We start from the raw sequence: 24,340 nt of genomic DNA on the forward strand, positions 1-24,340 counted from the left end.
ATAAAGCACCATCTCCTAGAGCAGTATTTCTCAATCTCGGCAAATTTTAAGATGTGCGGACTTCGACTCCCATAATTTCCCAAGCAGCGTTCAGTTTCATGCGTCTTAAAAGTTTCCAAGGTTAAGAAATGCAGTCCTAGAGTATTTTATTTGAGAGATTGGTTACTTCAATATATTTCCAATGAGTTTCTCATAGACAAATGATCAAATTTTAATGTAACAAAACAAACCCCTCATTTGTTTTTGATTGTGTTGATCTAAATTGCATTGGACATTTGAAACATTTTATGCTTTCCTTCTGGAGTATCAGCACGTGAGTCAAAAGTAACAACAGTGGATTTGAGCCCTGCTTATATCAGCACTATTGATACCAATGTTGCATCCTCCTGGAAGACGAGAATGCCAGATATGTATTTTGAATCTGTCACCAACTAAATGTTCTTAAGCATTACATTAAAGTTGCAGTTGTACATCTGATGAAGTTAGCTACAGCTCAACAACTGATGCCTTTTAATAAAATGTGTTCTTATTTTTGGCTAGCATGGACTAATGCAAGTCTCCTCCTACAGTTTCTACACTGGATAAAAAAGAGGCTTGTTCCAAATGTTAGCATAACTTAGCAAACAGATACAAAGTTAGCAATTCATGGGAAGATCTACCTGACTCACCAACCTCTCCCTCTTATCTTTGCAAAATAAAAAAAATTTAACTGAGATGGAGAGAGGAACAGTTCTGAGTATTTATGCCTTTATTCATCCAATACATCTGGTCAATAATTATTTTGCACACTGCTCTTGTGGGAACAGGTCTATGACTTAGGTATGCACCTAGACTCATGGCTTCTGCTGGAAAAGTAAGTTGTGGCTTTGGCTGGCATGCCAGTTGCAGTCCTACCTTAGGAGAATCCTAACTGTAGTGACTCATGCCCTTGTCACCATCTGCTTAAGTTACTGCAACACACACTATATCTGAAGATCATTTAGTTTTCAGTTGGATCAGATTGCAGGAGCTGGTGTGTCAAATGGTGGGATCATATTATACCAGTAATGTGCACTAATTGCCAAAGGGTTCCCAGATGTAAATGAAAATGCTAACTTATATAGCTCTATATACGATTTGGCCCTTAATTATGTGCAGGACTGCATTCTCCCATTGGAATTAGTCTGGACACTTTGATATACTTAGGAAAATTAGCTGCACCCTTTGGAATGGGGGTAAAGTTCTGCGACACTGTGTGGCTGGACCAGTTCTTTGGAACAGCTTCCAAGTGCACAGCTGACAGGCTCCAACCCTAACTGCATCCCGGAATTGCTCAAAACAGATAGCACTTGGGTCTTAATATTAGTTGCGTTATAATTTGGCTATTTTGTTATTCTGTTTTCATTCACTGGTGGACCTTTAAGTGGTATATTTTTGTTATTGTGTATCATTTCTTGTGTATCTTGTAGAAATGCACTACACAGAGGTACTTTGCTTGAATCTATATTCAGCAAAGTGGCCCTTCAAAGATTTAGCAGCTCTACTACAGATCCCAATTTAAAAACTTTATGAACCAAGCTGAAAACTTTTAAGGATGCACTGCTTCTCCTTGTAACACAAAGAGCATATAAGGCTACACTGTGTAGAGACTCATGTCATCAATGTGTATTGAGCCGATCACAGAGTAAAAAAATTCGATAATACACAAGCAGTGGTTTGCTGTGAAGAACTTCTGATGGTAATATAGACACGAACAAGGTTTTTTTTGGCAAGTACGGTTCATGGAGTGATTGACAAGAGAAACAGTATTGTGCTAGAGGCATGATCTGCAAGACAGTTACCTTATCTAATCTTTGATCAAAGAAAGTTTAATTACACACCTCATGTAAATTGCCTTAGATTTCCCAAAGGCAGAAATACAGGATATAACTAAAAGCATAAGCTTCAAAGCTGCCAGGACAATACAGGAAAGCTGGCGCTCCCACGGTTATGTCACCGACTGCACCTCTGCAGTCTTAATAGCTAAAATAATATAATGGGAGGAAAATTTACATTTTTTTCCAACTTGGATTAGGCTCCTGGTGTTTCATGGACTCGTCCATGTAGGGGGTTTTTTTGTTAACAAAAAAGCCACTATTGTCACTGATTTCTGCCAGGCTGTACTTCAATTTCCCAATTTAGCCTAGAAGAGCCCTGGAATTGAACAGCAGTTTCCTCTCAAGTAACAATGCCCTAAAATATAATGGTCAGTATAAGGGCAGCACACTGCCTTCAGTTTCATTTATGTGAGCCCTACTCAGGGAATTTTCTGGGGAAGGGGAGCAAAATAGCTCTATGAAGGCTCACTGAGGTCTGGAGTCTATGTTTCTCCTCTCAAACCCACCCAAAGCCTGGGAAAAATAAGCTCCAAAATGCAGCATCATCCACTGCAACAACCATCCACTGACTGTACCCTTGCAGCCTCAAAAGCTAACTAAGTATAAAGTGAGTGGGTTTCCAGACAATGCTGACACCCTTGTTTTTGAAGCATCTCACAATAGGAAAGTGAGACAACTGGAAGAGTTCTTATTTCTGTCCCTTCCCCAAAATCCAAGCCTACAGTAAAGAGAACCCCCCAAACCAAAACTTTATTCATTGTTCAGAGGTAAACACTTGGCTCATTTCTCGGTTTTTAAGACAACTGCTCCTGTACCTGGCTTCTTCCTCCTATGGTATTACAGGACAAATGGGACAATGGGAGTGCAGTGGCACGACCTGTTCTTCAACCAACGTGTCTCTCTCAGGGGAGAGAGAGTGCATCATTCACAGTTCCTTCTGCTGGTAGGCAGGCAATAACTGGGAGATGCTGAGTCAACACACCGCTGCTCCCAAGTGAGGAAATGCACCGATTGCCAGCTCCGTACAAGTTTCTGCAAGATGGCTCTAGGTTGCTCCAAAGAAGCTGGCTAGAATCCAGGCACGAGGCGATGAAAGAATGGAGTAAGATTTCAAAAGACATGAAGTCAACGTCTGGGACAAGGAACCACCCAGTGGCATGCCAGCTGCTCCTTCCTTTCCACTTTATGGGAGGGGAATAGCCATCCTTGTGATAACCCTTGAGAAACAAAAGTAATTTTCAAAGGAGGAAGAACCATGTTATCTTAATGCATCCTGCTGGACCAGTTGTTCTTTCTTCCAACTGATGACCAGAGGGAATGGAAGCCACGCTCTGCAATGAGTACACATGCAGCCCAGAGTCCGAGTCTCATTCTCATTCCTTGTGCTTTTTCTTATGATGCTTTTTTTTACTTTTCCGAGATGGACTGGCTTTTTCCTTGCATTTTGCCTTCTTCCGAGCTGGCTGATTCCCATTGTCGGAATTGGTGTTGTCAGAAGCCTCTAAGTCTGTGTTCTTACGTTTCCTTTTTTTCTTTTTATCCTTGTCAGGAGGAAAAAAACACACACACCTCTTGATGAATTCTGTATGACAAAACAAATATATCACTTCAGGTGGTCCTCGACTTACAATCACAACTGAACCCAAAATTTATGTTGCTAAGACTGTTGTTAAATGAGTTCCCCCCCCCATTTTATAACCCTTCATGTCACAGTTGTTAAGTGAATCATTGCAGGTGTTAAGGTTGTTAAGTGAATTTGGCTTCCCCGTTGACTTCGCTAGGCAGGAGGTTGCAAAAGGTGATCAAAAGGCCCCCTGATACTGCAACTGTCATAAATTAGTGAACCAGTTGCCAAGCATTCGAATTTTGATCATGTGACCGTGGGGATGCTGCAACGGTTAGGTGAAAAATGGTTGTAAGCCACTTTTTTCAGTGCCGTTGTAATTTTAAATGGTCATAAATGAACTGTTGTTAAGTCGAGGACTACCTATCTAATACAGCTACTTCTTTGCAGTAGTAAGGTCCGCCCACTCAAAAAAAGTTAAATAGAAATAGAAGCCATTGTTTGTTACGTAGAACACAAACTAAACTACATTATGAAAAATGGCATCTAATTATAAATTAAGCATGCTCTATGCGTGCAGAGAAATTTCGGTATCTTTTGATGCCAGAGCTCTGTGAAGTGTTACAAATTCTTATCTATTTAACAGCATAGCTCGTTTACGTCACATTTGAGATGCAGCTTTAAGAAACTGGTACCTTTCAATGAAACACGAAGGCCACTCTTTTAAGACAGCAAAGTCCACATCCTGGACAGAGAGGCCCAGCTGGTTTGAAAGAGGGGTCAAAAAGGCACTCTCTGACCAGAGGGGGAGGGATATGACACCACCCATCTCTTGTTTACAACAATCCATTCAGCAGTCCCAAGAAGGTTCCCCACCCATTTGCACTATTCAGGCGAGCCTGAGGCCACAGATAAACCTCCAAGTGGCCTCAACATCTCTCAGAGGGAGTGCTAAAGACCAGATGACTGCAAAGAATATAAATCCTTCTGTTCTCCACCATTCAGTCAGGACTGAAGAAGCTTCTTGGATGAGAAGCGGACCGTCTTCAAGAAAAAAAAAAGGAAGCCCAGTTGTTTCTTGAAAAACCATCTTGGGGACAATCATGACCTGGATGACTGAGAATTTCCATAGATACCTTTTTCCTTTTCTTCATCGAGTGGTGAGCTTTCTTGTCATCTTCTGCAGGGACGGGTTCATCCTCTGGTATAAGGGTGTATTTTGTCCCTCCTGGCTGCATGAAGCAATCTTTGGCGAAATGACCTGCAACAAATGAATTATATAGATACATAAAATAAGGCAACCTTTTTTAGGATTCCTCTTCTCCATTTCCTCAAGATTTGTACATGAACTCAAGATGCTATTTATACCTAAGTGCCTAAGTCTCATTACATTTATATTCTCCAATTTCGAGAAAAATGGAATAAAATGGGATAAAATACTGTAGGCCCACAAATAAAGTTAAATTTCCTTGGTTTCTCAACTTCTTTCAAATCCCTACCTTCTGTAACTCTCTGAAACCGCACAATGAATGACAAAAAATTTTAAAAAAATCACATACCTGGACAACCACACTTCTTACACACAGTGTTCAAAACAGCTTCCAGAGTGATCTTCTGACTGGTATAATCTCTAAAGGAGCATTTTTTCCGTGCCTCTTGACTGCGTAAAAACACAAGAATTTTAAAAAACAGAAGCACCATTAATATTGGTAAGGAAAAACCTGGTTGTATTTGGAACAATGAACACATTCTAAGTTATGTCAAGAAAATTAATAAAGATAGCTTCATGTTTCCTTCTAATTTATTGTCCATAATCAGAAATCTATGCAATCACAAAATTACTTTAGCAACCTTTTTATATCATTCAACTTCTCACCGCAGTTTATATACTAGAAAAATACATTTCATAAAATACATTTCATAAAAGCGTGCTAAAAATTACAAATGCAGCCCAGGACCACCTGCCTAAACAATTCTGGATTTCAACTCCCAGAATTCCACAGCTACATTTTAAAGTTGCCAAGATTGAGAGACACAGGTCTACACAAAAAGCCTGCTAAAACAAGATGGTTTTCACTGCTTTGAAAATCCACATTTGTGTACAAATAAGTAATAACAACAGAAGTAATGAAACTCATTCGCCAACAGAGCCAAGATGGGCGGTTAAGAAGTGTGGGAGATTAATAAAAATACTTTAGCTGAAATGGCACCATTTACACGTAACACAATCTGCATAACTGCAAAAAAAACCTCACCATCCAAATCATCAAAGATGGGAAGAATCCAACACCTTGACATGGTGTAATCACACTTATTAAACATAAAATGTTGACTGGCTATTCTAAGGGTGGGCAGAAAATCAACAGAATGAGTGGAATGACATGTTTTATAAGACTGGATGAAATACTGAATAGAAATCTTTCACACTACATTTTGTTGTAGGATCTCTTGGTGCAGTGGTCCCCAACCTTTTTGGCATGAGGGACTGGTTTTGTGGAAAACAATTTTTTCATGGACGAGGGCTGGTGGTGGAGCACACAACCTAGATCCCACGCATGTGCAATTTACAGTAGGGTTCACTTGCTCACCACTAGCCTCCAGCTATGTGGCCTGGTTCCTAACAGGCCAGAGACCAGTATTGGTCCACAGAACAGGGGTTGAGGACCCCATCTTGATGGTTTCTTCTACTGAGCTCAAAACAATTGTTGGATTTCTACACTTTCTTCATGACAATTCATACTAGAAAGACCTTTGATATAGAAAATAAAGATTAGAGGAATGGAGATTTCACTTACTCAAGGACAACATTATTGGGATCTAAGTCCTTCCCAGTTCCTTGGTTAACAACTTTCATGGAAAGAGATAGTTTCAGTTTGTCATCTTTCTTCTGAAAACACAAAGCAATACATTTTGATTTTTGTTTCATTCCCAGATACCCAAGACAAAACGTGATGTTGAGGTTATAACAATCACTTTATGGTACTATACTTTCATCATGGAAACGTATTAATATAAAATACATTAGCTACTCACAATGACCTTTCAGATAGTATCAACCTATCTATGATTTAAGGCAGAATGTAACTGGGTATTTCAGATTGAGTACTTTGTGAAATATGTAAATAACTTTGATTGTCTGAGTTGCATATAGCCACAAATGGATCAACTTTGAACTCATTTGAGATGTCTTATAACCGCATCATTCATAAAACTAATTCAATTCCATGTTTATTTAAAATTCCAATGAAATTAATGTTTTCTATAAGACTTTAAATTTTCAGACTGCACACTTTTTCAGGAGCTCTGACTGTGAAACTGTAAGGCCGTGATATTATTCCTCTTTAATAAAAGTAGTTGTGCAGTAAATGCTAACTGTGAAATCTTTATTTGGTAGATATCAGTAAATGGAGCAACAAATTTACCTCTTTTCTTATAAGTTTCACCCACACTTTTTCTCCAACCTCCACCATCTCTGAAGGTTTGTCCACCCTACAGTTTGACATTTGGCTTTTGTGAACAAGACCTTTGGCAATAAGAGGAGAGAAAATATTTTATTTTCTGCTAGAAATCAATAATTTTCTAAAACTCCCTATGTTCTTCAAAGAAACTACTCAGTTTTGTTTTCTACTCATTTTCCCATAACACAAGTAGTTCTCAACTTACAACAGTTCATTTAGTGACTGTTCAAAATTACAACAGCACTGAAAAAAGTGACTTATGACCATTTTACGTCTATTGTAGCATCACCATGGTCACATGATTTGGATGCTTAGCAATTGGTTCACCTTTTGTGACCTTCTAACCATCAGCTTTTGTGACCTTCTAACAATCAAAGTCAATGGGGAAGCCAGACTCACTTAACAACCATGTTACTAACTTAACAACTGCAGTAATTCACTTAACTGTGGCAAGAAAAGTCGTAAAATGGAGCAAATTAACTCTCGCACTTAGCAACATAAATTTTGGGGTCAATTGTGGTCATAAGTTGATGGCTAGCAGTATAAGCTTTGTGTAAGCAACCATGATTACTTGGGAATGGGAACTTGTAAGTGAAAAAGTAATACAATTCACTCTACTAACAAAAGAATGTCAACCAAATAGTTACCATATAATTAATCAAACCTTGTTTTTGGGTTCCTGGAATTTTTATAAATGCTCCATATTCTGTCACAGAAGCAACCTGTAAAAAACAAAACACACAGCTACTCACAAAAGAAGCAACATTTATTAAGAAGAATAGAGCTGGAAGGAACCTTGGAGGTCTTCTAGTCCAGTCCCCTGCTCAAGGTGGAGGACCTAGACCACCTCAGACAAGCATAATGTCCCCTTACCCTGCTCCCAGTGAACAACAAAAGCTAGCACAATATTCTCAGTTCTATTTGATACTAAAGATCAAGCATCCTCTTGAGATATCTGTTTGGAAATATCAGAGGGAATACTTACATAAACATAGGTCTACTACTGTGCTATTTCTTTCACTGAATCTTATCCAAATAAAAAAATGTCTCCTTAAACTAAAATTTTATGAATACTTGGGAATAAACATTATCCACTTTGGCATGGCTAAGTTGTGAATTTGTTGTTGTTGTTAGCTGCGAAGTCGTGTCCGACCCATCGCGACCTTATGGACAACATTCCTCCAGGCCTTCCTGTCCTCTACCATCTTCTGGAGTCCATTTAAGCTCACGCCTACTGCTTCAGTGACTCCATCCAGCCACCTCATTCTCTGTCGTCCCCTTCTTCTCTTGCCCTCGATCTTTCCCAGCATTAGGCTCTTGTCCAGTGAGTCCTTCCTTCTCATTAGGTGGCCAAAGTATTTGAGTTTTAGCTTCAGGATCTGGCCTTCTAAAGAGCAGTCAGGATTGATCTCCTCTAGGACTGACCGGTTTGATCGCCTTGCAGTCCAAGGGACTCGCAGGAGTCTTCTCCAGCACCAAAGTTCAAAGGATTCAATTCTTTGGCGGTCAGCCTTTCTTATGGTCCAACTTTCACTGCCATACATTGCAACTGGGAAGACCATAGTTGTGAATATATTTATATTATTTATTTATTTATAGAAATTCAGCACCAAACTGCTACGGCACAATTCTGCACTATTTCTGTTACTGTGTTATGTTAATCAAGAAGCTTCATCAAAGCCACTTACTCAGTTCCTACATCTATTGATTAGAAACATCCTAGTCACTTATATGAAATATTTTTTAAAAAAAAAACAATGGAGTCATGTGTTTTTTGCGGGAAAAAAATCTTAGTATCTATTCAACCTATCTGAACTTAAAACCTTGCTAATTGTGAAAATACATTTTTTTGTTATGTATTCAATCTCATCTCTGAATATTAACTGTTTGGAAGCATACCTCTCCTTGGAAAACAGCATAGAGTTCCGGAAGCTCATCCATTGCTTTCAACTACCACAAAAGGAGCTTATTCAAATCTTCTGGTCAAATTTCCTTTTCTATATTATCCGTCGGCAGCAAAAAAAAAAAAAGAAAAGAAAAAAAGTTGATGGAAACATATTACAAATAACACAAGTCAGTAAAGAACAGTCCAAGGGCAGGGGTCTTCAAACCTGGCCCTTTTATGACTTGTGGACTTCAACTCCCAGAATTCCTCAGCCAGTCATGCTGGCTGAGGAATTCTGGGAGTTGAAGTCCACAAGTCATAAAAGGGCCAAGTTTGAAGACCCCTGGTCGAAGCTCTCCTTTTCCATTGCGGTCAACGTGTACCTTGTTCCCCCCTCACACACACACACCCGGCAGCGGATGATGGGAGCCGTAACCCTAACCCTTTACTTCAATTTCACGTTCAGTGTTGAACTAAAACTACCATTACCTCAGCAGAAAAACCCTCGGGACAAAGTGACAGGCGTTGTTATCCACACACACACACACACACACACACACACACACACACCCCTTGAGAAGCCCAACTGAAGAGAGATTTAAACCTGAAACCGCCTTTCCCGCCCTTCTTGCCCCGACTCGCCTCTTACCGCCGTCGGGATACCGATCAGGACTCCCCTCTAAACAGCCTTCTCCGTTATCCGCCGCCCTCAGCGCACGGCCGCCTTCTTCCCCCTTTCAGCCAATGGGGAGACAGAATAAACCCAGGCTCGAGCGTGAACCTCGACCATTCAGCGTTCCCCGTGTTAAGCAGGGCGACGTCAACGCCTACGTCATGGACCTCCCGCCTCTTCGTCCGCGTCTTGCACCAATCGGCGTCGGGAAGGGCCGTGCGCTTTGCATAAAGGCGCCAATGAGGAGAAGGAGGGCGTGGCCTCTCCACTCTGGGGCCCGCGCGGCGGCGTTGTTGAGGGAAGGCGATGATCGACCCACAGAAACGGAAGGCTCCCGGGCCGGATACGGCTTTGGTGGCAGCGGCGGCAGCTGCTAAGAAACCCCGCCATGAGCTCATCTTGGGGCCGGGTCCCGGAGCTGGACAACCGCCTCCGGGCGCCTTGTTGCAGGCGGTGAGTTTCTCCGGGGGACGCTGCTGAGGTTTCCGGTGAAATGAATGTTGGAGGCGGAGCGGTTGGCCAGCTTCCTTTCCCCAGAATTGTTTGATCGTATGTGTCGCTTTTGAGAGCAGGCAACAGAATTTCATTTTTAATGTGTGCCAGGGTGCTCACAGTAATAAATAAAAAAAAGACAATGGTTATCTTAATTAAGCAGCATTTTCTAATTCTCATATCTTTCTGCTAAACCGATTCAGAATTTTATTCTGAATTATTATCAACACTTTAGCTCAGGGGGCTTCGAACCTGGCCCTTTTATGACTTGTGGACTTCAACTCCCACAATTCCTTAGCCAGCGTGCCTGGCTGAGGAATTCTGGGAGTTGAAGTCCACAAGTCATAAAAGGGCCAAGTTTGAAGACCCCTGCTTTAAGCTTAACATTAGGTTACCTACTTGCTGTGTTTTTGGGTAGAAGGTGATGGTGGTAATAATAATGCTATGCCTTCTACAGTCTACACCCATCAAATAATATCTTCCTATGAGGTGGTTGTTGCTTTCTGAGCTTGGCTGTTTTCCTGCAGACGTATCATAACCCAACTAGGTAACATTATCAGTGGTAGAAGGGAGTGGGGATTGCTCTCTGATATTACCTAGTTGGGGAATGAAACGTTTGCAAGAAAACAACCAAAGTTGAGAGAGCAGCAAGGATACCACAGTTCAGTCCTGAACTACAAATATTCTATTAGAACATCTGCCTAACCCAGGCCCTTGGGAAGGACTCAATATTATTTATTTTATTTATTTATTTAATTTTATTTATATACCGCCCTTCTCCCGAATAGATGGATAAAATGACAGATCTAGTCTAAACTTCTGGCTGAATGTGCAACAAACCATAATAGTCACCACTATATTAAACTTCCATGCTGCTGAACTCTGAACAATGATTATCCTCTATTACATTATTAAACTTTCTATTAAAGATGTTGACTTGTTTATACATGTATTTGCTGCATTTCCCCAAATGTTGCTTATTGAGTGTTAGAAGAATTTGTTCAATTTACATAGGATGTTTAATGCCCATATTAACATATAAGCAAACATAAAAATGATGAAAAGTCTTGATTCTATTTTAGTTATTTTGCAATTATTTCCCATCATTTCTGATGAGAAGAATGACTCAGTATGATGGTGTGTAGAAAAAGGATTTTCATCATAGCGATGGTAAGGCTTTTCCAGAATGGGTCTACCAACGGGTATAAGGTTGGTCCTGGGTAGACCATTTCTTATATTTAAATTTGGAGATTCCACATTCTTAGAAAATTGTAATGTTGGGAAAAGTTAATTTCAGCCATTGAATCCAATCATTAGTTTAAAAGAGGTATTCAAATTAAAGCATTCTTGATAGATGCCTGTCTAGTCTTTGCTTGAATGCATCCCCAGCAAGGAAGCTCACAATCTTTTGATTTCACAGTCAAATTGCTTTTATTCTTTAAAATGTTTTTCCCTTAATATTCCTTGGAACCTCTTTTCCTGAAATTCATGTTTTTATTCTGTCTTATTCTCTGAAATGAAAGAAGTAATCTTGAACTTTTTCTGTGTGATGCAGAACATATAATAACCGTAAACTTATTGATCTCTCTTTTTGTGCAAATGCTGGTACTAATAGAATAAATATTTATAGATTTTTAATCCAATCTTTCCTCATTCATTGCAGTTGGAACCTTTAGTTTTTACTACTTTAGCCATAGCTGTGTGTTGTAAGCATTTTCCAATGATTACAATATTTTTCCTGTTTTCTTAGTAGTAGTGCCTGGCCCTTTTCAAAATATATAGATCAATTTTCTTTCTGACTTAATTCTTTTCTATCAACAGTTTGTGTTTGTTTATGTCTTCTGGAATATGTTGCGTTTTCTTTTTATTTTAGGGCCCTCCGAGATGTTCCTCCTTGCAAGCACCCATAATGTTGCTTTCTGGTCATGAAGGGGAGGTTTATTGTTGCAAGTTTCATCCTAATGGAGCCACCTTAGCCTCAGCTGGGTTTGACAGGTTGATATGTAAGTCGATTCTGTAATCTGTGATAGGCTTGTTAAAGCTTACGGATTAAGTTAACTAACTTTATTGTCATTTACAAAAGAATGCTTTACCTTTTACATCAGACATGTCAAACCCGTGACATCATGTGATGTCGCATGACATATCAGCTTTTTCCCCATTGCCGGCAATGGGGTGGGCGCGGTTTCATCGTGACACGTCCGGCCCATGGGCTGGCAGATTGACACCCCTGTTTTACATCATTTAGATTAACCAGAATTTTACTTTCTCTGTGCTTCTGTCTGTTGCTAAATATGTCAGTTAAGATAGATATTAATAGCATTTTCACTACTTGCAATCTTATATGCAATAACATCTACCTAATTGAAGACTATTAAATGCCTTTGATTTGAAATGGTTGTTTGATATATTCCAGTTTTCAGGGAAAATACTAAGGCTTGATCCTCTCATTTCAGTACTATGGAATGTGTATGGTGACTGTGATAATTATGCCACTTTGAAAGGTCACAGTGGAGCAGTTATGGAATTACATTACAATACTGATGGCAGGTTGGTGTTTAATTTTTTTTACAGTTTGTAGAATATTCTGAAATATTTCTCAGCTTTTGAAAACAAGTAGTGGTCTGTGATTTGACCAAGAAAACTCAATAGGAATGCAGAAAACTACCATCACATCATATTCATATGTTGTGTTTTATTGTTTCTGTGATTTACTGTTGCTTTTCCTCTTTTTTTAAAAAGGATCCTTGAATTTTTTTAAAAAATATTTTGTTACTAAAATCCTCAACTAGCTAACAAAGTGTGTGTGTGTATATATAAAATTCAAAAAGCACATTACAGAAAAGAAAACTTTACATGTTTTCCAATAAATGGCTCAGTTTTTAAACAAGAAATAAACCATGGTCATAGTAAATAATATTCTTTAGGGTTTACATTGGATTGATAACTTTTAAGTGTTGAGAAGTACCAGCTTTATAAGATTTGTAATCAGTTGCCTTTTTTCTCAGCATGCTGTTCTCGGCCTCCACGGATAAAACAGTAGCAGTATGGGACAGCGAGACAGGAGAGAGGGTAAAAAGGCTTAAAGGACACACTTCATTTGTCAACTCCTGCTATCCAGCAAGACGTGGGCCTCAGCTGGTTTGCACAGGCAGTGATGATGGGACAGTGAAGGTCAGAATGCTTTATCGTACTCTTGCAGAATAACAGTGAGGGCTAGTTTGGTGTAGTTTTAATTGCAGAGCAAGGGACCTGGAGACTGAGTTCTAGTCCTGCCTTTTGGCAAAAAGCCAGCAGAATGACTAGCCAATCTTCTTGGTTGTCTGTTAGAAGCCAATGACTTTCAGCCTTTTTCAAATAGGTGGTGCCATTTCTCCCCCCCCCCCCCCTTGTTTTATTGCTTGAAATTGTGATACTGCATATATATAACTTTAGTGGCAGTATTAAATCAATGTTATCTGGAAGGTTTGCTATCTCCTCCCCCCCTCCAATAATGCACATATAGATTGGTCACCTATGTCAAAACAAGCCTGCAAGAGAAATACTTGGAATTTTAGGAGAAAGTCTGGGGTGTTCAACCTTGGCAACTTTTAATACTTGTGGACTTCAACTCCCAGAATTCCTCAGCCAGCATGTGCTGGTGGTATTGTCACCAAAATATTATGTACAGATGGGTTCTTTGACCTGTTTGTCATCCATATAATGAATTTGAGAAAGGGCTTTGTTTTGGCGGGGAGGAGGATTTCCTTCTGGATGCATGTCTCTTCTCAACCATACATGCTCCATCTGTAGATCTTGGGGAAGGACACACAGTGTAACTGTATCTTCATTGCTCCTTCCCTATACAGTGATTTACTGTTCATAATTAGTAGGTTTAAGAGAAGTCCTGATAAATGTCACGCAATCTTAGCGTGTGTGTGTGTATGTGTGTATATGTGTGTATGTGTGTGTGCGTACACACATACGCACATACATACATACATAAAACACCTTTTTCTTCTCAGCTCTGGGACATCAGGAAGAAAGCAGCTGTTCAGACCTTTCAGAACACCTATCAAGTATTAGCTGTGACCTTCAATGATACCAGTGATCAGATAATATCTGGTGGTATCGACAATGATATTAAGGTCAGTTGACTTTGTCCAGGAAGTGAAGCTCCATATATTTTAAAACTGATTTGTTTTTTCTCCTTCATTTAGTGCTGTAAAAAATTTTTTAAAAGGCAGCACCAGGAAAAATGGGTTAAAAGCATGAATGGTATGGAGGTTTTCTAATTTCCTCTGGCATTTGAAATGTAAATTCTTTTGTGAGGGTGAGTAGGCAGTGCTAGTTCACTCTGATATTTCAGGTTTTTCTAAGAGCAGGAATAGAAAATAGGTTTGGCTAGATGCCCCATATGTAGGCCATGAATAATGTGGGGCTGCGGGGGGGGGGGAATCTCCTTCCACCCCTCTAAAATTGTCTTTTGGATTTTGTTCCTGAGCATGTGATTGTTTTTAGTATAGGTAATCCTTGACTTACGACCACAATTGAGCCCAAAATTTCTGTTGCTGAGTAAGACAGTTAAGTGAATTTTGCTCCATTTTGCAAACGTTCTTGCCACTGTTGTTAAGTGAATCACCGCAGTTCTTTAATTAGTAACGTGGTTATTAACTGAATCTGGCTTCTCCATTGACTTTGCTTGTCGGTAGATGATCACATGGAACCATCAGAACGACACGCCGGTTGCCAAGCGTCTGAATTTTGATCATGTGACTAGGGATGGTACAATGGTCATAGGTAATGAAAAATGATCATAAGACACTTTTTTCAGTGCCGTTGTAACTGAACGGCTGCTAAAGGAATGGTTGTAAGTTGAGGACTACCTGTAGAACCAATTGCTAGAAAGTAATGCCTGTGTCTGGAATATTGGCATAGGCTAGGGTCTTTTCACTGCAACATAATGTGACACTTTTAGGGCCTCATTTTATTTATGGTAATTACTCCTTAGTTTCTGGTACATCTTTCCAGTGTAAAATGCCAGACTTATGTTAACTCTCTTAAAGGTGTGGGACCTTCGTCAGAACAAGCTAACTTACACAATGAGAGGACATGCGGATTCTGTCACCGGTCTCAGCCTAAGTGCAGAGGGGTCTTACTTGCTTTCCAATGCCATGGACAATGCAGGTAATCGCTTTTTCCCTATTCTCTTTCCCATGCCTCCAGGTACGGCATCCTCATTGGTTGCTCATTAGTGGCAAGCAAATGAGAATGTTGTACATCTATTTAATTAAAAGCTTTATAAGGCCACCCATCTTGTAAAACACAGCTGTGGGCAGCTGACAACAATAATAAAACCATGAACAATGATAACAAGAAAAAATGGGCCAGATCTTTCATTTTGTATCCATTCAACAACAACAATTTCTGGGCTTCAACCCTACTGTCCAAGTGCCTGGAGGGAAAGTCAGCCTTTTGGAATAGGTTCCTAGGCTTTGACTTGCAAAGGGCAAGAATGAAGAGCAATGTTTCATTCATATAACTAAAAGCTCTGCATCTGTATAGTAGGTATATTCGTATTTCCTCCTTACGAGCTGCCACGATAATAGCAGATAATCTATTTGTCAGAAGCTCATTTGCAGATACACTGCTTTCTGGCCAACTGAATTTTTGGTCTCACCCTTGTCAACTTAGCCAGTTTACACTGGAGGTCCCCAACCTTTTGGGCACCAGGGACCGGTTCCGTGGGGAGAGGTTTTTCCCTGGACCGGAGGAGTGTGTGGTTTTGTGTGTTGCCTCCATCCAGCGGATGGGGCTTTGCTTGTTTGTGCGGCCCGGTTGCTGGCATGCCGCGGCCCGGTACTGGTCCACGGACTGGGGGCTGGGGACCCCTGGTTTAGACCCCTGGTGTGTCACGTCTATATAGATCGTCTTCAACTTACGATCACAATTTGAACCAGAATTTCCATTGCTCAACAGGGCGGTGAAGGGAGTCATGTCCAATTTTATACCATTTTTTTGCCATAGATGTTAAGCAAATCACTGCAGTTATCAAGTGAATCACGCAGTCATTAAGCAAATCTGGCTTCCCCCATTGATGTGACTTGTCAGAAACTGGCTGGGAAGATTCTAGATAGCGATTACATGACTCCAGGATGCTGTAGCCTTCTAAATACATGCCAGTTGTCAAGTGCCTGAATTTTGATCACATGGCTGTGGGATGCCACGATAGTCATAAGTATGAGGACCGGTCATAAATCACTGTTTTCAGTGCAGTTGTAACTTCAATCGCTAAACAAATGGTTGTAAGTCAAGGATGGCCTGTAATCACATGGCCATGGTAAATAGTTGACTAACAGCACTCATGGTTTTAGGGCAGGGGTCTTCAAACCTGGCCCTTTTATGACTTGTGGACTTCAACTCCCAGAATTCCTCAGCCAGCCTGCCTGACTAAGGAATTCTGGAAAGTCCACAAGTCATAAAAGGGCCAAGTTTAAAGACCCCTGTTTTAGGGCAACAGTGGTGTACAGATGAAAATTAAGGAAGAGAGAGAGGATTGAGTGACAACTTTCTGGTGGAATCCAAGGACTAAAAAGAAAAGATAAAGAACAATTAAGAGAAAATCCTACAATGATTGTTATGTCATTTCCTGGTTCAAAGTGAGAAGTAATTTTAAATTATCCTCTTTGATTGACCAATAATGGGTGAAATTTGGCATTAGTGTTGGCTTTGAGTATTTGGTTTTAAGCTGTCCTCACAGGGATCTTTAAACTTGTCTGTCAAGCAGAACTGAGATGATAAATCACGTTACACGTTACAGCTTTATTTGCTGTTATTGTTATTATTGCCTTAAAATTAGACTTTAGCAGCTGGCTAGCAATTAAGCCTGCATTATGAGCCAATATCTAAATAATTAGCTCTGGATGCTACATGTTGGTTTTGGTTTTGTTCTAGTTCGCATCTGGGATGTTCGGCCCTTTGCTCCCAAAGAAAGATGTGTGAAGATACTCCAAGGGAATGTGCATAATTTTGAGAAGGTAAGTGAAGTGTTAGCTGAAACATTGCTTGTTTATGGCTGGTAGCTGAAAGTTAATTGTTGAATAAATGGCTTTTAAAATTCGGGATTCTTTAACTGTTTAACAAGGCCTGTATTGGAGATTAACTTGTGGCGTGAAATTCCAATTAGAGCTGCTGCAAAAGATCTCCCTTTCCCCCAATGCGGTTGTTATTCTCTATGAATTAGCCATCTTGACATTCACAATCTATTTCACAGTGAGATAACAAGATGCTTATAGTTCTGGCAATAAAATATGGTATATAACTGCAGCCTAAGGTTTCAGAGAAAAACGATTCCCAAAGTATTGTTAATATCGCAAGCCCTGGTCGATTTCATTTCAAATAAAAATAAGAACTTGAAATATGCATGGAATTGGACCATATTTTCTTGTTTGTTAGAACCTTTTGCGATGTTCCTGGTCACCAGATGGAAGTAAAATAGCTGCTGGATCTGCAGACAGGTAAAAATCTGTTTTAAATGTTAATATTTAAAAGCCCCCTCCCCCCCTTTTTTAGCATTAAGGAGGATACTTAAAACCAAGGTGATCCAAAGAGTGTCTTGGTTGGTCTCATTTGTAGTGGCTCCCTTTTTAACTGTATTTTAGTTAGTCATTTGTCTTATATGTTCCTTTTAGTTATAATACACAGAACTGTGTTTTGATCCGCAGGGTATAATTGTTGTGCCTGCAACAATTTTGCAGCAGTACATATAGATTCATGGATTCTAACTCCAATTATACAGGGTCATGTTAAGTAGCTGCAATTCACTGGTCTGAAACTAGCTTCTGAGGTTGGCAGATTAGGTTAGGGCCATACTGGAAACTGTTTAGTTTTCTACTAACACGACAAATTAATACTAAAATGCGAATCTAAACACTTTTCAAAAGATTTTCCGGTGGTATTTAATGTGGATAAAACAACATGTGTTCAGCAGCTTCTGTATTGTATGTTGTTTGAGAATCAGAAGGGAACTGGTCTCTTATGTGCAGGGGGTGGGCCTTTATGCGTGTTTGTCATCATACACAGGTTTGTTTACGTGTGGGATACAACCTCCAGAAGAATCCTCTACAAGCTTCCAGGCCATGCTGGTTCAATAAATGAAGTTGCATTTCATCCAGAAGAACCAATCAGTAAGTCCTTCCTACGCGTGGCCAGCAAACTTGAACTAATGTGCCGATTTGTGAGACTAGCCTTTTCAATAAACTGTTAACATACCCCGAAGAAGCCTTTTCTTCCTTGCTGGTTCATTGCTCTTGCCTTGATGCTTAGGTTATAGATATTTAAAGAAATGCCTTAAAAGACAGATATTTAAAAACTGCTAAAATAAAATGAGCCCAGAATGGATAAAATGGAGCCTTTCACTTTAACCAATTCTGTATTCCTTTCCATCAGTACTGTCTGCGTCTAGCGACAAAAGACTGTATATGGGAGAGATCCAGTGAGGGTGGAAAGAAGAGGACCACGGATTAATTCGGAAGATTTGCAGAACTGGATTGCTTCCGTCCAACTTGAAAAGAAGAGGAAGACGACCCATGAAGAGACTACAATTGTAATGTTTCCTAGGCTGCGTTAAATCGTCATTTATATCCTGAAAGATCTTTTCTTGAATTCTTTAGCCATATTTACAGAAGCCTGAAACACACGGCAGCCCGGCTCCATAATTTTGATGAATGTACAAATGCTTTATTTTAGAGTTAAACACGTGCTCTGTTTTGAAATTGTTTTGACCACGGTAAAGTGGGGAAGTAGCATTTAATTTTGCATGCTTCCCTAAGATTCGTATGTCATTTTTATATTTTAAAAAAAATGAAATGCCTTGTAAAAATTGCAGGTGGAATTTATTGACATATACATCTTTTGTCAATATATAACAGTCCAGGGGTAGAAGACTGAGCTAGATACGGCAGTTACTGTATTAAATAATCCTACAGTGGGTAGCAGCGTGCTGGTAATATTTCATACAGATCTAATTAAGATTGTTTTTAATTGGACTTTTTTAACTCAAAAGGATAGCCTAAACTGAATTGCAGAATCACTTTTCTAGTCAACAGTGAGTATAACTCAATCTATCCCATTCAGAAAATGATTAATTGATAACAATGATATGCTGTATGGAATTGTGGATGTATTCATTCACATAAGTGGTCTGGTTCTTTCTCAATAAACCGTCTGTTCTTTCCATTACAGGTAGTCCTCGACTTACAACCCAAAATCTTTGTTGTTGAGTGAGACATTTATTGTGAGTTTTGCCTCGTTTTATAACCTTTTTTGCCACAGTTAAGTGAATCACTGCAGTTGGAAAAAAAATAGTAACACGGTGAAGTGAATCTGACTTCCCCATTGTCAAAAGTTCTCAAACGGGGATCATAGGACCTTGGAACACAGTAACAGTCATAAGCATGAACCACTTGCCAAGCATCTGAATTTTGATCACGTGATCATGGTGATGCTACAAACTTCATAGGTGTGGAAAATAGTCATCAGTCACTTGTTCCAGCACCATTGTAACTTTGCTTTTCTTGCTGAAAAACAGTTGCTTTTTCAATTGCTGTCAAACTTAGCTTGACAGGATTAGATCAATGGGGGAAGTGTTTGAAACATCCGTCTTCTGCATAGCACAGGGGTCTTCAAACTTGGCCCTTTTATGACTTGTGGACTTCAACTCCCAGAATTCCTCAGCCAGCGTGCCAAGTGTGAAGACCCCTGGCATAGCAGATAACTTGTCTGTCCTTTTAATGTACAGGCATGAATCAACGTTTCTTAATTTTTATCTCTTTGTGAAAAGCAGCTAAACCAAGCTGCCAATTTGTATGGGAAAACCATTTAGAGTTTTTTTTTGGAGGGGAGGCAACTTGTGTACTATTGACAACTATTTTCTTTCATTCCCCAGGATTTATAGGATATGTTTACTGAGTTATATATTAAAAGGGTGTGATAAAATTTTTATTATGGCTGCTGGACAGCCAGATGTTTAGATTGGATTTGGCATTTTTGTCTGTCTATTGAGTCCTGTTATTATTACTATTATTTCCTAAAGGGTAAATACAGTATTGCTTTTGTTTGTATAGCAATTCTGTCTCATGCACGATCCCTTTATATCTAGAACTAAGGTAGAAATGGTCTCTGTTTTAGTTGTTTTTGTTTACATATGGTTTCTTGCCCTTGTTCGCTTACTGCTGAGCTGATTTATTGAGTAAACCACAGTTGGTTTAGTTCAGACAGTATATAAAATTGTGTATCATGGTTAGGATCACACAATAGGGTCATTTAGTTGTTTTATGCTTTCATGCCTAATGGTTCCCCTTTCAAACTGCTTCTGCTATCAGAACATTTCACATTCTTCTGGAATATACCTTAAGAAGTTATTGTGGAATAATTTAAAGGTGTTATTCCATCTGTAGCACAATAGGAAGCGGTTTATAGCTGCCTTGACTTTAACCCCCAATCGTAACCCTAAATCAGGGGTTCCCAGCCCCCACTACTGGGTCTTGAGCCATTTGGAACTGGGCCAGTGGCAGGCGAGCGGACACATCCCCACTTGGCAAGTGGCAGGCGTGCGTGCTCCATTTGTGCTAGCCTCTGCTTACGCAAATGGAGCTGCGTGTGCGCTTCCCACCCCCTGCTCCCACGGAACCATTCCTTCTCCCTCCCTCCCCCCAGTCCGCAAAACTGGAAAAGTTGGGGAACGCTGCCTTAAATGTACCGAGAGTCGTCTCTACTTTATAGGAATCAGTTTCCAGGAGGCCTCATTGCTTTTTTCTAAGCCTGTCTAAATCTGCTTGAAACGTCTTGTCCCGAATGGGACACTGCATTGAAAATAAGATTTGATCAATGAAGATTATAGGAGAGAGAATTATTGTCTAGGTATGAAAGCTGGGTCTATTAAAGGCAGGATTAATGGATGATGATGATAATTGCTGTTTATATTGATTGTTGAAGAGCAAGAGTGGGTCTCCTGGGGGGTGTGACTAGAGCAGAAGTGGGTTTGTGGGTTCTTAAATTATGGATAAGTCTTTTTTGAATCCAGTGCATGCTGCAGGCTTCGGCCCCCACCAGCAATGCTGCTTGCAAAGAACAGATGTTACTTTCTTAAGGAAGAATTGCATCATATCCTTTCAACTACATAGCACCCATTGATGTTCCCCTTACCTTTTCTGGAGGAAAAAAAGCATCCTAAGGGACATAGGAACGTAGTGAAGGAGCCTCTTTGTTAATCATTCAATAGCAGGATTTTAAGGTTGGGGTGGGAGGTCCTTTGCAGCACCAGACAAATGAGTGAAAAAGATCGGTGAATTTGCTTTGACGTTGATCGAAAGTGACAGTGCCACCCAGACAGGCTAAAGTATTGCAGCTTTCTGGAAGCTTTTTCATGTAAGCAATGAAGTTCCATGTTAGTACAGGAAACCTAATCGGTTTTGGAGTGTTCTTGCGTGGAGATGAAGGACCGATGCGTAATTCTAATGGGAACAGTAGAAGAGCATCTCTTCAGACTGTTGATGGCTTTGGGAAACCCAGAAGTTTGCTTATTGAAAGGAAGCCTCCCAGACACTCATTCAGAGCGAGTCTGTGCCTGCAACAAAACACTGCTCACTTGAATAATTCAGCTCACACTTCCCACCATCCAATCTACTATTCTTTGTTCCAACCCTTCTGGTTTTCAGTTCCCTGTCTTCAACGTACAGTTTTCCAAGTTTTTAAATATTCTAATCTTGGACTGATTATTTCCTTTTTCTTCCTTTTAGGGTTCTCCTCTCCCTCTCTCCCTCTCAGTTAGTACAAGACTGCCATTATCAGGTGAATGCAATGAACAGCACGTAAAAGTGGAGTTCAACTGCAAAAGCCTGAAGGCTTCGTATTAGCATCTCCCTAGTGCTGGGAATGTTATTTTTAAAGAGTAAGCATATTTATGATTGTTTATATCCAATTTTTTTATTTTGCGGAACGCAAGGCAGCATACATAATGTTCCCACCTCGTTTCCCCCCCACAAAAAATAATAATAAACTGAGGTGGGTTGGGCTGAGAGGAAGGGATTGGCCCAAGCCAGCCATCCGGCTTTCCTGCCTAAGGAACTAGAACGCATGTTCTCCCGATAACACTTTCGGCATCTTATCCACCACGCCTGCACTGTGTTTAGCATTTTCTCCCTTAAAAGGAGAAGAAACCAAAGCCCACAAGGTTGTTGTTGTTTTTTTGTGGCAGTTGAGCAGATGTGGCTTTCAGACGTATACAAAAAAATAACAATAACTGCATATGATACACGACAAAATGATGATAATGCTTAAATGTTGACCTCCTTTAGGATATTGTTAACAAACTTTCCATCTGTCGGTTACAAAAGGCCACGCTGGATCGACATATACTATGTCGATCAATTACAGCATCCCAGATTCTTGGGAAGAACTCGGTGTATGAAGGCCAACGCCAACTAAAGAACTGCCAGCGGTGATTTTACATTTTTTTTGTCTGTATAATTACACTTATAATAATCCTTTGATTAAACAATACCTTTATATCAAGATCCCTGAAGTGTGTCCTCTCTGTAGCAGCACCTGGCCTCTGGAATGAGGTTCCCCCCCCCCCCCGTCCTTAGATCTGAAAAGTTGCCATGCTACTGATGTTTCGAAGAGGCCTGAAGACGTGGCTCTTTGCCCAGTCCTTTGGTGATGTTGATTGACACCCCTTTTCTTCTTTCTCTTTGTTCTCATCGGGGGTTTTACATCTGTCATCTTCGTTCTTTGGGGGTCATTTTGCTGCTTTTTAAAAAAGCAACAACACAATTTTGCTCCTTACTGCTGTGAGTAAGGTGACATATACATTGGCTAAAACAAATAAGATTCCAAAGCTTCGAGTTTCCTGGCCTGGGATAAGCCAGATTAAATGGGGTCTGCAATGGAAAAGAAAGAAATGTCCCATTTTTCTTTGAGAGGAAGGGGTGGGCCCATTTCTTCATATCTCCCCCCCCTTTCTTATCCTCAGGAAGATAATTCGAACGGAGTGTCCCTGCTAGTCCCTTTACCCACTCCAAAATAGGAGCCTGATCAGCCTGCAGCTTAATTCAGTTTCATTAGCCTTGCTCCCAGAGCAAAATGCTTGAGGCCAGCTCCTCCTTTTGCTAGGGCACCCTGGCTAGGTAGCTGCTTTTCCACATAATTAACCAATATAAAATCATAACAGCCAAACAATAAAATGCAGGCAGTGTGCATCTTATTAATTAAATCACCCAGACAGGGACTGCTGGAGTAATTAACTGCTAAACAGCAGAAGGAGCTTCTGCTTAAGCAATTTGCGTTAGCAGGAGAGCTGGGAGATGCTGAGCGTAGCCCAGCCCCATGGCAAGATTAAGCTGAGCCTCACCAAGCCTGCGTTGGGCCACAGTGCTAGCGCAGGGTGAGGAGGATGGGAATTGTAATCCAACACAATGTGGATTTGACCAGGTTGGAGATAGCTGTATTTTAAAGTAGTAAATGTCCTTGGAGTGAGAACTAATTTTGCCACTTGCAAAATGCTGATTATCTGTGTAATCAGATAATGCTATATTGCACCGAGTTGCCCTTTGTACAAAGGAGATGAACACTGTATAAAAATGACCTGCAATAAAATGTACAACACAGAAGACTGGCGTACAGTAGCTCAGCGTTTCTCAGCCTTGGTAACTTTTGAGATGATGTATGCTGGCTGTGAAATTCTTGAAGTTGGAGCTCATACTTCTTTTTCCCCTCCTCAAGTGATTCCAACCTCATGTCTCAGTAAAACACAGCAGCTACATTCACACATAAGCCAGGCTTTATTTTAAATGCCATTTGTTAAAAGAAACTAGGAACAAGAAAGTGCCAGTCTGGCAAACAAGGAAAGTAATTGCGACCGGGGTGGTGGTGGTGAAATCCTGCTTTATTTTCTTCAAACCATAGCCATAAATCATGTCTTTTGAATATTGTTTTTAATGTGATTGCTGTATTAGGTCCGTACTTAATACTATTTAAAAGTTCCTTTGTAACGGGTATGTCATATCTGCCTGAAGGAAGGATGGATCAGATAAGGCTTTGAGGATTTTGTCATCCAACCCGGGAGCAGAGTTTCATATTGTTGTGAAAAAGAAGAAAAGGTTTGCCTGTAAGGCTAAATCAAAAGCATACCAATACATTAGGGATTCCACTTAGGTGCTCAAATGTCTTGATGTCAAAGCACCCTTGGATTTTAATGCCAATAAAGTCTACTTCCACCATCATTGATGGAACAAAAGATGTTTAGAAATCCAATGCTCTATTTCAGTTTCCAATGTAAGCTATATAGTTCTCACAAGATGTCCATGAACTTGCCTGCTTGTCATGAACTGTTCCAGTCGGGCAGTTGTGGGGAAAGGAATGAGGCCTGGGGAA

At 40.2% G+C, this 24,340-nt stretch overlaps 2 protein-coding genes across 7 annotated transcripts in view; one reads left to right on the forward strand and one right to left on the reverse strand.

Annotated features, from left to right (window-relative positions):
* Positions 1-2,586: 2,586 nt before the first annotated feature.
* Positions 2,587-9,493, reverse strand: ZCCHC17 (zinc finger CCHC-type containing 17). Of its 2 annotated transcripts, none has more exons than XM_081335424.1 (8): positions 9,413-9,493; positions 8,778-8,875; positions 7,543-7,600; positions 6,843-6,943; positions 6,216-6,307; positions 4,980-5,080; positions 4,557-4,681; positions 2,587-3,397 (listed from the first exon to the last, which is right to left on the reverse strand). In XM_081335424.1, the coding sequence occupies exons 2-8, from the start codon at positions 8,817-8,819 to the stop codon at positions 3,230-3,232; spliced, it is 687 nt and encodes a 228-aa protein (XP_081191550.1). In that variant the 5' UTR covers positions 8,820-8,875; positions 9,413-9,493; the 3' UTR covers positions 2,587-3,229. The 2 variants fall into 2 exon arrangements, with proteins under 2 accessions (XP_081191550.1, XP_081191551.1); XM_081335425.1 differs by having other exon boundaries at positions 9,406-9,481.
* A 214-nt stretch (positions 9,494-9,707) lies between these two features.
* Positions 9,708-24,340, forward strand: part of SNRNP40 (small nuclear ribonucleoprotein U5 subunit 40) — a 32,753-nt gene continuing 18,120 nt past the window's right edge. For 3 of the 5 annotated variants that reach the window (XR_014027433.1, XR_014027434.1, XR_014027435.1), the window contains exons 1-11: positions 9,708-9,889; positions 11,802-11,931; positions 12,385-12,478; positions 12,937-13,102; positions 13,933-14,055; positions 14,974-15,094; positions 16,862-16,944; positions 17,363-17,424; positions 17,990-18,093; positions 18,356-18,512; positions 19,151-19,202. Coding sequence is in view for 1 of the 5 variants with exons in the window: in XM_081335480.1 (XP_081191606.1) it covers positions 9,743-9,889; positions 11,802-11,931; positions 12,385-12,478; positions 12,937-13,102; positions 13,933-14,055; positions 14,974-15,094; positions 16,862-16,944; positions 17,363-17,424; positions 17,990-18,093; positions 18,356-18,405 (1,080 nt within the window). In the remaining 4 variants the exon portion in view is untranslated. The other 2 variants (XR_014027436.1, XM_081335480.1) reach the window with 2 other exon arrangements.

Source organism: Vipera berus (genome assembly GCF_964194415.1).
Source record: "Vipera berus genome assembly, chromosome: 9".
Lineage (NCBI taxonomy): Eukaryota > Metazoa > Chordata > Lepidosauria > Squamata > Viperidae > Vipera > Vipera berus.

What these genes read in the sequence shown, in the direction of transcription:
- ZCCHC17 (XM_081335424.1), bottom strand. Translation starts at nt 8,819, where the DNA reads ATGGATGAGCTTCCGGAACTCTATGCTGTTTTCCAAGGAGAG. An exon ending in TCCAGGAACCCAAAAACAAG is followed by an intron (nt 6,944 to 7,542) that starts GTTTGATTAATT and finishes TTATTGCCAAAG; the next exon opens with GTCTTGTTCACAAAAGCCAA. An exon ending in TGAAACTTATAAGAAAAGAG is followed by an intron (nt 6,308 to 6,842) that starts GTAAATTTGTTG and finishes TTGTGTTTTCAG; the next exon opens with AAGAAAGATGACAAACTGAA.